This window comes from Ceratotherium simum, chromosome X (assembly GCF_057802395.1).
Source record: "Ceratotherium simum simum isolate JZ-2026a chromosome X, ASM5780239v1, whole genome shotgun sequence".
Taxonomy (NCBI): Eukaryota; Metazoa; Chordata; class Mammalia; order Perissodactyla; family Rhinocerotidae; genus Ceratotherium; species Ceratotherium simum.
In genome coordinates, this window is record NC_141940.1 from 74,159,576 (window position 1) to 74,171,449 (window position 11,874).

General features: G+C 38.9%; 1 protein-coding gene across 4 annotated transcripts in view; it reads right to left on the reverse strand.

Annotated features, from left to right (window-relative positions):
• KIF4A (kinesin family member 4A) overlaps positions 1 to 11,639 on the reverse strand; it is a 108,026-nt gene extending 96,387 nt beyond the window's left edge. For 2 of the 4 annotated variants that reach the window (XM_087427355.1, XM_004439876.3), the window contains exons 1-7: positions 11,496 to 11,639; positions 11,034 to 11,174; positions 10,803 to 10,917; positions 7,412 to 7,602; positions 5,902 to 5,994; positions 3,101 to 3,267; positions 2,771 to 2,865 (exon numbers count right to left, since the gene is read on the reverse strand). In XM_087427355.1, coding sequence (XP_087283481.1) covers positions 2,771 to 2,865; positions 3,101 to 3,267; positions 5,902 to 5,994; positions 7,412 to 7,602; positions 10,803 to 10,917; positions 11,034 to 11,153 — 781 coding nt within the window. In that variant the 5' untranslated portion in view covers positions 11,154 to 11,174; positions 11,496 to 11,639. Of the gene's footprint in view, positions 1 to 2,770; positions 2,866 to 3,100; positions 3,268 to 5,901; positions 5,995 to 7,411; positions 7,603 to 10,802; positions 10,918 to 11,033; positions 11,289 to 11,495 lie in introns of those variants that run through there. The other 2 variants (XM_087427354.1, XM_087427352.1) reach the window with 2 other exon arrangements.
• Positions 11,640 to 11,874: the final 235 nt, after the last annotated feature.

Genomic DNA, 11,874 nt, shown 5'->3' on the forward strand with positions numbered 1-11,874 from the left:
CCAACATTCATATAGAAATGCAAGGGACCCAGAATAGCCAAAACAATCTTGAAAAAGAACAAAGTTGGAGCACTCATACTTCCTGATTTCAAAACTTACTACAAAGCTACAGTAATCAAGACAGTGCGGTACTGGCATAAAGACAGACATATAGATCAATGGAATAGAATCCTGAGTCCAACTGCCTCTTGACAAGGATGCCAAGACAATTCTTCAATGGGGAAAGAATAGTCTTTTCAACAAATGATGCTGGGATAACTGAATATCTACATGCAAAAGATTGAATTTTGGACTGCCACTTCACACCATATATAGAAATTAACTTAAAATGGATCAAAGACATAAATGCAACATCTAAAACTATGAAACTCAGAAGAAAACAGAGGCTTAAATCTTTATGACCTTGGATTAGGCAATGGTTTTTTAGATATGATGCCAAATGCACAAGCAACAAGAGAAAATACAGATGAATGGACTTCTTCAAAACTTTAAAAATGTGTGCTTCAAAGGACACCATCAATAAAGTGAAAAAAGAAAAACCAAAGAATGGGAGAAAACATTTGCAAAGCATATATCTGATAGGGGCTAGTATCTAGAATATATAAAGAACACACACAACTCAACAACAAAATGATAAATAACCCAATTAAAAAATGGGCAAAGGATCTGAATGGGCATTTTTCCAAAGATACACAAATTGCCGCTAAGCACATAAAACAATGTTCAACATCATTAGTCATCAGGGAAATGCAAACCAAAACCACAATGAAATATCACTTCACACCCACTAGGATGGCTATCATTAAAGACATAATAAAAATAGGAATATGGAGAAATTAGAATCCTTATATATTGCTGGTAAGAATGTAAAATGGTACACATGCTATGAAAAAGTCTGACAGTTCTTCAAAAAGCTAAACATAAAATTACCATATGACCCGGCAATTCTACTCTTAGGTGTATACCCAAGAGAAATGAAAACATACATCCACACAAAAACTAGTACATCAATGCTCACAGCAGCATTATTTACAATAACCAAAAGTGGAAACAACCCAAATATCTATCAGTGGATGAATGGATAAATAAAAACTTAATATATTTATGTAATGGAACATTCTTCGACAATAAAAAGGAATGAAGTACTGATACATGCAACAACATGGATGAACCTTGAAAACATTAAGTGAAAGAAGCCAGTCACAAAAGACCACATATTGCATGATTACATTTATATGAAATATACGTTAGTGGATGCCTAGGGCTAGAGAAGGGGGGGGCAATGGGGAGTGACTGCTAATGGGTATGGAGTTTCTCTTTGGGGGGGCTGTGATGAAAATGTTCTAAAATTAGATTGTGGTGATGGTTGCACAACTCTGTGAATATACTAAAAACCACTGAAGCATACAGTTTAAATGGGTGAATTCTATGGTATGTGAATTATATCTCAAAAAAGCTGTTAAAAAAAAACAACTCAGAGCTGTACACCTAAAAAAAGATAAAAGCGGCATAAGAACCTTTAAAAATAGTATTAAGAAGGCTAACTCTCAAAGTACAAACATAGAACAAAAAGGACACTTTTAAATACATTCAGAACAAAAAGCTGAATGAAGAAATAGGTCTCTGCCCTGTGCCAGCAGTATAATAACGATAAATAACAAAGAGGTAAAATTCCTCAATTACTATTTTTGCTTCTGCCTTCTCAGTTCCCAAGAGGGAACTGAAGCCCAAAATCAGTAAAGAGGTAGTAAGTGAGGACTCAACTACTTTAATAAGTTCAAATATCTTGGACCAGATGAATTATAGCCGAGGGAACTGAGGGTAATTTCAAATGAGAATGATGAAGCTAAGTCAATGATTTTTGAGGAATCATGGACAAAGATGTTCCAGAAGACTGGGCAGATATAATTTCAATTTTCAAAAAGAAGAGGCAAAAGTTAATTCCATAAATTACAGACCAGTAAGTTTGGTATAAGTCTTCTAGATTATTACAGGAATGGATTATTACAGAAATGGCTTGCAAGAACCTAGAAACGGAAGAATAAAGCACTAGAAGCCAGCTTGAATTCACTGAGAAAAAGTCAATTTAGACTAATCCTTATTTCTTTTTTGTACTGTTCCTAAGCTGGTAGCTACGGGAAATATGGTAGACGTACTATATCTGGACTTGAGCAATGCATTTGACAAAATCTTTTATGAGATCCTTAAGTGCAAAACTGAGAAACAAGAGCTGGTTGTTAATTCCTGTTAGATAGATTAATAATTGCTTGAAAGACCAGTCCCAAAGCATGCAGATTACTAGGTCACTATCATGCTAGACAAAGGTTTCTAATAGCATACACCATGGGGTACTTCTAGCCTTAGGAGCTTCATCATTTATACCCAACAACTTAAATGAAGATATGGAAACCATGCTGATGAGGTGTATAAGTGACAACATCTGGGAAGAATAGTGAATACTTGAGATGACAGAATCAGGATATTGATTTTAATCACAAGTAATTGGGGGTAAAACAAAACAAAACTAAAATTAAAACTTGCCTGGACCAGATGAAATCAAACCAAGGGCCAGATCCAAATCTCATACCTAAATTAGAAAATGAGTGCAAGGGAAAGAAACAATTTTTCACTATTTCTGAAATCAGCCTCAAACGTGAATTGCAGCTACTGTTAGAATGTGACCTGAAATATCCCAGTCAAGACACCAAGTAATACCAATAAGAGAGTATTAGAAGTTTTTATCTACAACTGTGGCCTTAATTACTCTCACCCTCTTTTAGACGATCCCCTTCAGCCTTGGTTTTCTTCTGTCTTTCTGATCCAGCAAGGTCTACAAGATGCAGCTTGGAGCGAAAGCTGCTATTCCTGTGATAATGACAGGAAGACACAAGTGAGAATGGTACACGGCTTGAGGGTAGCTGAGTATCAAAACTGACCTGCTGGCTCTTGTTTTCTTTCAAGTCAGTCAAAATGGCTCCATTGGTTACTAGTGCTCAGAGTACTAGGTCTGATGATTTGTCAGATCAATTGAAGAAGAAACCTAATATTCAACTTTAGTAGAACTAACGTTAAAAATCTGACTCTTTAAACTGTAACTTACTTGTCACTTTTCTTTCTTTGCTCTATGGAGATTGTAAAGATGGCATGAGATCGGGATGACTGGGAGTTCATAGCTGTGGAGGCCACAGTCCTACAGTTGTTGCCCTGCTCCAAACAGGAAACAGTATCCAGGGCAACTAAAACAGTCTTCTCAGTGAGTCCCACAATCTAATTCAGAGAAAGAAAAAATTCCCTTATCATTCAACTTCCAGTACATCAACAGAAATATAAGGATTGGTGGTTTAAAAAAGTAATGCCTTGATGTTCCAGTAGAAGGTCAATAAATAGAACAGTCGTGGTAATGGGGACTGTTTTAACTAGCAACTCTGTGATCACTGCAAACCAAGGTCTCCAATCTCCCCTGGGGACTTCCAAAACAAGTGGGCCAGCCACTACTGGAGCTAGAAAAGATCTCTAGATTCTAGGGTAGCAATGGAGAGGTGCCTTCCAGGGAGCCCCAAGTGAAGGTAAGCTTTGGCCCCAAGTACAGCAAGGGCAACACAAACAGCTATGGTATTTCTCCTTGCTACTTTCTCCTCCATGTGACCCTATGCTCCTCTCTATACCTCTGACCCACTTTATATTTCATTTTCACTAGGGGAAATGGCATGGTACAGTTTCCACTGGATTAGGAAGCCAGGAAAACAGGGTCCTAGGCTTGGTACTGTATCTACGCGGGAGAACTTGCACATGTTAAAATCTCTTGGAGCTTCTGGAGATTGAATTAGATGATTCTGAAGTCCCTTGTAGACCCAATATGCTATGATTTTATTACTCCATAGCTCCCGAATCTACATCTGTGGCCCTAATTTCTTCCTTTATTTCTAAGTGCCTACTACTTATACTTCGAAATCAGTGAATTATAAACCAAACTCATCTTCCTTCCACTAACACTGATTCTCTTCACTACTTCTCCATTTCTATTAATATCTCTATTCTCGAAACCTTAGATTTGCCTTCAATTCCTTCCATTTCTCCATATCTCATCTATCACCAACTCCGAGTCATTCTTCTTTTGAATTCATTGCTTCCTTTCCCTTTCCACATCTACTTGCCTAGTCCAGGACCATATTACTTCATGCCTGAAAAATAAGGCAAAGTTTCTCCAATTGGCTTTCCTCATCCTCCTCCTTTTCAATCCATTTCTGTTTACTCTTCCTAAAATCCTGCTTCCTAAAATGTCACCAAACTAAGCCCTGTGCTAGATAATGAGGATACAAAGAGACTTGAAGATATTCTCCTAATCTCCAGGAGCTAACTTAGTTGGAGAAATATATACATAAGATAAAAAACTTGGTAGAAGTAGCCACAGCAATCCTTCATTCGGAAGTATTAAATAGCTTATATACTGTTCACAAGGATAGAAACTAAGTTCGTTAGCCTGGCTTCATAATCTCTCCAAACATATCTCCTATTACTTCCCAACCCATACCCTCTAATCCAGACAGATTGGTCTAGTCTTATTACCCCCAGGAGTATATTTTCTGCTCTCCTGTTTAAGCTATTCCTTACTACAAGAATACCCTTACTTCTTTTCTCTACTTACTTACATTCCATCCATCCCATCTGAAGAGTGTTGACAACCTTGTTCTTACCCACCGCAATTTGAGTCAGAAACTCACACTTCTTTGTATTGCAAACTTCACCTCAAATAAGGCTTGGGATTTAATTCCTGCCTTAGCATGGGGCATATAAAAGATCTTGGAAGCTGGTCAAGAGCTGGCTCAGCACCAACATTCGTTCTGGTGATAGCATGCATTTTGCCCAGGTTTCTTATCCTAACTATCCAAATTGTCTTCCTGTATTCCAAGCTTATCAGGCTTTCAAAATAGCTCTGATCCCTCAAGCCTTGTTTTAGTACCTGGCTAATGACTTAACGACCCAGAAGGAAAAAAAAAAATTCAGAAGCACAAACACCTGCCCCTCAGGCACCTGTACCCTAAACCTTCGACTTTCCTTGCAGGGAAGAGAGGAAGGAGAGGAAGATGGGTAAGATGTTATTTTACCAAGTTTTCCTAAGTCTGTATTCCCTATTCTCATCCACTCTAGCCTTGGATTCTCCTACTCCTGAATACTCAAGCTGGTGCTAGCCCCAAGCTCTGCCTGTTTTCAACACTGGATCCTGGATTTGGTCCACTCCCATATCAAAGTCTCCCAGCCTTCCCTCAAACTTTCTGTTCAGCTACAGCTCCTCATCCTGTAACTGTACCCTATGACAGAAACCTCTCAAATAAGCGAGCTCTTCTTCCTATGGTACTTATGAATTGAACAATTTTTATATTAACATTTTACTTTTTAAATATCATCCCAGAGCTGAGCACAATACCGATTACAGTGCTGTCAAACAGAATTTTCTGTGATCATGGATATATTCTACATCTGTGCTGTCCAATACAGTAGCCACTAGCCACATGTAGCTATTGAGCACTTGATATGTGGCTGGTGTGACTGAGGGACTGAATCTTAAATTTTACTCAATTTTAGTTCATTTAAGTTTAAATAGCCATTTGTGGTTAGCGGCTACTGTCCTGGACAGCCTAGCCTTAGAACTCTGTAAATAACTAATAAATATTTAATTGATATCAGCATTCTTTCAAGAGGTAACAGGAAGGTGATAAAACTTCCTTCCCCACAAGAGCTCCCATCTAGGAATTCTAGATTAACAAAAGGAATTACGACCTCACAAAATCTGAAAGACTGAGATGTTAGTAGTCATTTAAAACCACAGTGGCAAATAAAAGGGATGTGAACTTCAATAGTAGCCAGTATTTTTTAATAACATCAAATGAGAGACAAACACACCTTTATGCCTTCCTTAGGATCCTCCCGTATATTTATTTGAGAGGCTTTCTCACGAGATGGGCATAGAAGATCTAAGATTTCTTCATTGTAAATCTGATATTGTTGAAAATAAAGTGGTAAAAACAAGATGTTAACAGTGGTAATCGTGGAGTGGTGAGATCACAGGTGATCATAGGTGATTTCTAAAATTCTTTGTGACTTTCCATATTAAAGTTTTTTTTTTTTTACAACAAACATATTACTTTTATAACTAAGAAAAGGACTTAAATCCTGCATGTAATCATCTGATACTTACAAGAATGAATTCACATATTACTTGTAACAAAATCGAGACTGCTCTCTTAAGACAGAGTTGCTTAGGAATAGCAGACAAGGGAAAGTTACATGGGTGCCCAAATTCAGTTCTTTGATGGTGTCATAACAGCGTCACCCTCACTGATTTTGTTAAAATATAAGTAACATGTCCTTAGTGGAGGGCGGAAGAGGGAAGCAAAAGGGAGAAATGGCAAGCAATATTTCAACGACAACCAGAATTTTAAGTACTTAGAACAGTGTTTATCACATAGTAAGCACCATATTTGTTTGCTATTATTGCTGTCGCTACTATTTAATATACCAGGTTCCTAAGTCATTTTTACATTCAATTACCTTGGCCACAACTGGGTTAATCAAGAGATTCAAGAAGGCTAATCTTAATGATGTTTAACTCCCCCTCTTCCAACTCTATACCTCCTATATCTATTAACATATTAAGATTCAACTTCAGGATGAAGTATTCACATACAATTTATAATTGCATGCTTAAATTATATAAGTTTAATTATTGCTCCTAAAGATAAGACATCTTATCACTGCTATGGAAGCAACCAGCTAATTTCCCAGAAGCCATAAGTTCCCTAAACATGTGTTTTTGGTGTCATGAGGTTAGATATAACTGGTCAATCTACTTGTATACTGATATACACTAGAATGAAAACACTGACAAGGGCAGGGATTTTTATCTGTTTTGTTCACTGGTATATCCCAAGTACCTAGAACAGAGCCTGTAACATAGTAGGTACTCAATAAATATCTGTTGAATAAACACACACTATCATCACTCACACAGCTCAATACTTCACTCAATTTTTATAACATTCTTCATGAAGTAGCAGCATTATCACTTAAGCCTCAAAACAGTAAAGGGAAATCAAATATTTTTCTGCAGACTCTACAAGGAATCAATAACAGAGGCCAAATTGGAATTAAAGAATTCCTATCATCTTTTTAGATGGCAATGCCAGCTCCTCTAACCATCAGATTAAACAGACTATTCTGACAACAAGGAAAGAACTGGGTAGGAGCCAGATCCAACCAAGCCAGCAACTTTTCTCTATCAATTTATTAAAATATAATTTACTAAAAATGCAATTTATTAATTTGAGTCATACCAGGAAAAACCTGATTTGGATTTATTTTTTCTACCCAAAGACAAATTTGAATTCAGAATAATTAAAGATAAATCATTTACCTCCAAGTATGATACTTTCAGAGTAAATTCAAAGTCACTCCTTTTATCAATTTCTTTGAAGAGCAGTTGTATTACCCTAGGAATGACCCCAACTGTTGGTTCATTCTCTTGCTCTGCAGTGTATGCACCTCCCATTGAATAGGTTTTTCCAGAGCCAGTCTGCCCATAGGCCAGGACGGTTGCATTGTATCCTGGCAAAATAGAAGTCACACGCATAGTGGTGCTCAAATATTTTCATCCAATCAATATACTCCATTTCCTTCATCAATTACTTGTAACAAGATTGAAACTGCTCTCTTAAGACAAGGGTCTCTTAGGAATAACAGACACAGAGAAAAGTTATATGGGTGCCGTGACTTTTCGCTACTCCACACAAGCAAAGAAGAAAAATACCAACCCCAGAATGTGTGCCCCTCTTGATAGTCCTTAAAAGCTGGGAAGTAAAACACTTAAAGATATGACTGAGATAATGAAGGTGGCCAAGTCACTGTCAAAAAAGCCATTCAGAACTTTATAATTCTACTTTCTTTCTACTTCGAGCAATTCTAAATTATGGGAATTAAATGAAAGTCTTAGAAGCTGTATAAATAGAAGGGATTCCAACATGTATTTCTTTGATTAAGAGTCTTCATTTGAAAAGGCAACAAAGTTGCTTTTTACAGTCAATGAAAGCATCCATTCCCTATCTGAACTCTCAGACTGCATCTGGATCATATTTTCAGGCTCCTCATAGAAATGTCATCATTTAAGTATGATTCAATGTGAGATATATCCTTTGCTTTTTTTTCTTTTTGAAAGAACTTGTTGGGCCGGCCCTGTGGCTTGGCGGTTAAGTGCGCGCGCTGCGATGCTGGCGGCCCGGGTTCGGATCCCGGGTGCGCATCGAGGCACCACTTCTCCGTTCATCCTGAGGCCGAGTCCCGCATACAGCAACTAGAAGGATGTGCAGCTACGACATACAACTATCCACTGGGGCTTTGGGGGGAAAAAATAAAAATAAAAAAAATATTTAAAAAAAAAAAAAAAAAAAAAAAAAAAAAAAAAGAAAGAACTTGTTTGTCTAAATGAAGACTTGGATGTTCTCAAAGATCATAAGATGTTAAATTGAGGTTTTCACTGTAATAGATTTCTAGTATCACCTGGCATGACTATGGGGCAAGAGAATAATCTTCTGCAATACCACAGATATGTATATATAGTAATAACTGGGGAAACTGAGTTTCCGTACTTCTTACAAAATACTCAGGGCTCTGTGGTATTGGGAGTTCAGAGTACAAGAGGGTGCTGCTGAGCTGACTAAAAAATACCGGCTTTGTCTTTGCAACTGAGAGCAATGTTAACCTAACACATACATATTGGAATCACTTTCTACTTTACATTGCCTCTAAAGACTATAATTTAATTTTCATAATTTCCCAAGTTAAAAATATGAAAGCAGAACTATAGTGCTCTTACTAAGTTGTGAAGGTACATTCTGAGGATGATCAGATAATGAACCATATTGTTTCAGGAATGGCTAAAGGAAAGGAGGGGCGATTAATTAGAACAGACTTAGGGAGAAACATATAATGGTTTTCCAAATATGTAAATAGGAAAAAGACTAAATTTATAGAAATTATAGAAGTAGAGAAGCCTGGCAGAACCTTAATCAAATGATCAAAATGAACATCAGCAGTAATGGAACAAATCAAAATCGTGTGTTGCCTGATAGGATTCAATGAGAAGAATACAGCATCACTTCTATGATATTCCTGCTAAAGATATACAACCTAAATCTAATCATAAATAAATATCAGACAAACTAAAATTGAGAAACAGTTTACAAAATAACTGACCTGTGATCCTCAAAAGTGTCATGATCATGAAAGTTAAAAAATGACTGGAGAAGTTTTAGAATGAAGGAGTCTACAGGGGAAGTACAAATAAATACAACTTGTGATTTTGAACCAGATCTTTTCTCTATAAAGGACATTATTGGAACAACTGGTGAAAGTTGAATGAGGTCTGAGGACTAGATGGTAGTAATGCAGCAATGCTAATTTCATGATTTTGATGGTTATATTGTAGTTATGTAGGAGGAAGTCCCTGTTTGTAGCAAATATACACTAAAGTATTCAGGGGGCATCAGGTCAACAACTCATTTCAAACGGTTCAGGAAAAAAAAAATTCTTTATGTTGTTCTTGCAACATTTCTGTAAGTTTGAGATTATTGCTTTAATATTTTTAAAATTTGAAACAAAGTGTTCAATGTGCCCTGAGCCATGACATCATTAAAAAACAAAGAGGAAAAACTGTGAATAGCTGTTGCCTGGAAGAAGGCTTCTGTTTGTCTAGAGGGATGAACTAATATCACTGGGTAGAAATTACCAGGAAGCAAATTTCATCTCAATATAATCTAACTCAATTAGAGTTACCCAAAAACTAATCAATAGGATTACCCTGTGAGTCAATGAGTTCCCTGTCAAAGAAAAAAATTTTAAAGAGATGCTAGAAGTTCACTTAGAGATTGCTAGAAAGCATTTTTCTTTGGATGGAAAGTTAGACTAGATGATGTAAAAATGTGCCTTTCAACTTTAAAGGACTAGTATGCCATAGTTCTACTTCTTTTAAATAGGCCTCTGCTTTGAATGTTGAATAACCACCATACTACAACAATTAGACCCCTCTCAGGCACTGCTCCCTTCTTCAAAACCCTGCTACAGTCTCCAACAACACTAAAGCCAGAGTATTCAGGGGCTTTAGGAAATCTTCACCTAAAAGAATTCTACTCATCATTCAAGATCTCAGAGGTTCTCTATGCTGTGAAATTCACCTCAAATCCCCCAAGCAGAGTTAATGTCATCCTTTTGATTTTCACATCACTTTGTATGAAAGCAGGGCTACTTCTATAGCAGGACTATTCTATTGTATATTTTCAACTTAAAAAAATTTTTTTCTTAAAGATAGGTGCAAAAAGTTTAAAATTTTTTATGCATTTAAAATTATGTATGTAATCATCAAAGTAGATGATTTTGAACTCCTCCAGGGTCAGGAAGCTATAGTATTTATCTCTGAATCCCTCAACAGGCTTTGCAGTGCCTGAGCCTCAAGTAGCTTGGCACACTGACCATCATCAGCATCCAACAAAGAGCTTAGAATCTAATGAGGTTCCAGGAGAAACAAACAAAAATACATACAAGTCAAAGATGAGCAGAACCGCAGAAAGCAAATACAGTATAAAACTGTATAGGGTACAGAAACTTTCACAAATGATATTGGGTTAGTTCCTAGGCTGTGGGCTTTTTGAAGGCAGGACTCATGTTTCATCCATTCCTGTATTTGCAGCAGGCAAGCACAGTGCCTGACACATAGTACATGCCCAAGAACCGTTTGAAGAATTAAATAGCCCCACCTTTAAATACGCCTTTAATGAGCGGCACTACTGCTGTGTTGAAGACTTCTTCCTGTTCAGTGGAGGGGTCAAACACAAAATCGTAGGTAAAGGATTTGTCAGTACCAACCACCACCTAGAGAAGGCAGGGGACAAGGAGTAAGAAAAAGAATGTACGGCTAGACCACGCCCCTCACTGCCATTTGGCCCCAGCTGTTGAGAGGCAGGCCCAGGACGCTGCTACGCACGCACCTGAGGTTCCCCGGGTACGAAGGAAAGGCACATCTGGCAGCCCTCGCTAATCTCTTTGGGGACCAGAGGGCGACATCGCAGTGCCACTCTTACAGGAATTCCCTTCACCTCTTCCTTCATGATCCTACCTCAGCACCGTCTCTGCGGGAAAAAACAAAAAGATGCTTGCTGATAAACCTTGGTAGGTCGGCAGGGGTGGGAGGGCGTCCTCCCTCAATTCCGGCCCTCCTCAGAGGGTAGCGGTGGCAGCCTCCTCCTCCAAGCGGGATCGCTGCCTCAGGAGAGTCACTCTCCACCAGACCTGGCCACGACAGGACTGCCCATCAGCCCGACACTCTGAAGAGAGCGAAGTGGCGTCTCAAGTGGAAAGGAAAACCCCCAGCGGAGACGACGACAAAGAACCAAAGCTCCAGCGTACCGGAAAAGGCAGATCCTGAGCTAAGGTGTGACCCCTTAACTCACCAAAGTAAATGTCCCTTCCAGGGTCTCCTGCCGCCCTGTTCCAACAGGAGCTTTAACCGCCAAGTTTCAAATCCGTCCTGGAGGCGCCAGCCAATCGGAGCGCAGACAGCCTGCGGGCGGAGCACGCACGTCCGCGCGCGCCGGAAGACGTGTTGGGGCGGGTAGCGCCTGCGCGCCGCACCCTGACCCCGCCTCTTTCCGACCCATCCTCGCATCCGCTTCCGGTTCCTAGACTGCATGGGCGGTGAGTGGCGCCTGAGGTGGCTGAGGCCTCCGGGGGGCTAGGTGGTACGCCATTTACCGCATCGTGTGTGCTGGAATCAGACAGGATGCGGGGCGGGGATCTGGAAAGTGGCTGGTAGTGAAAGAAGGGTCGATC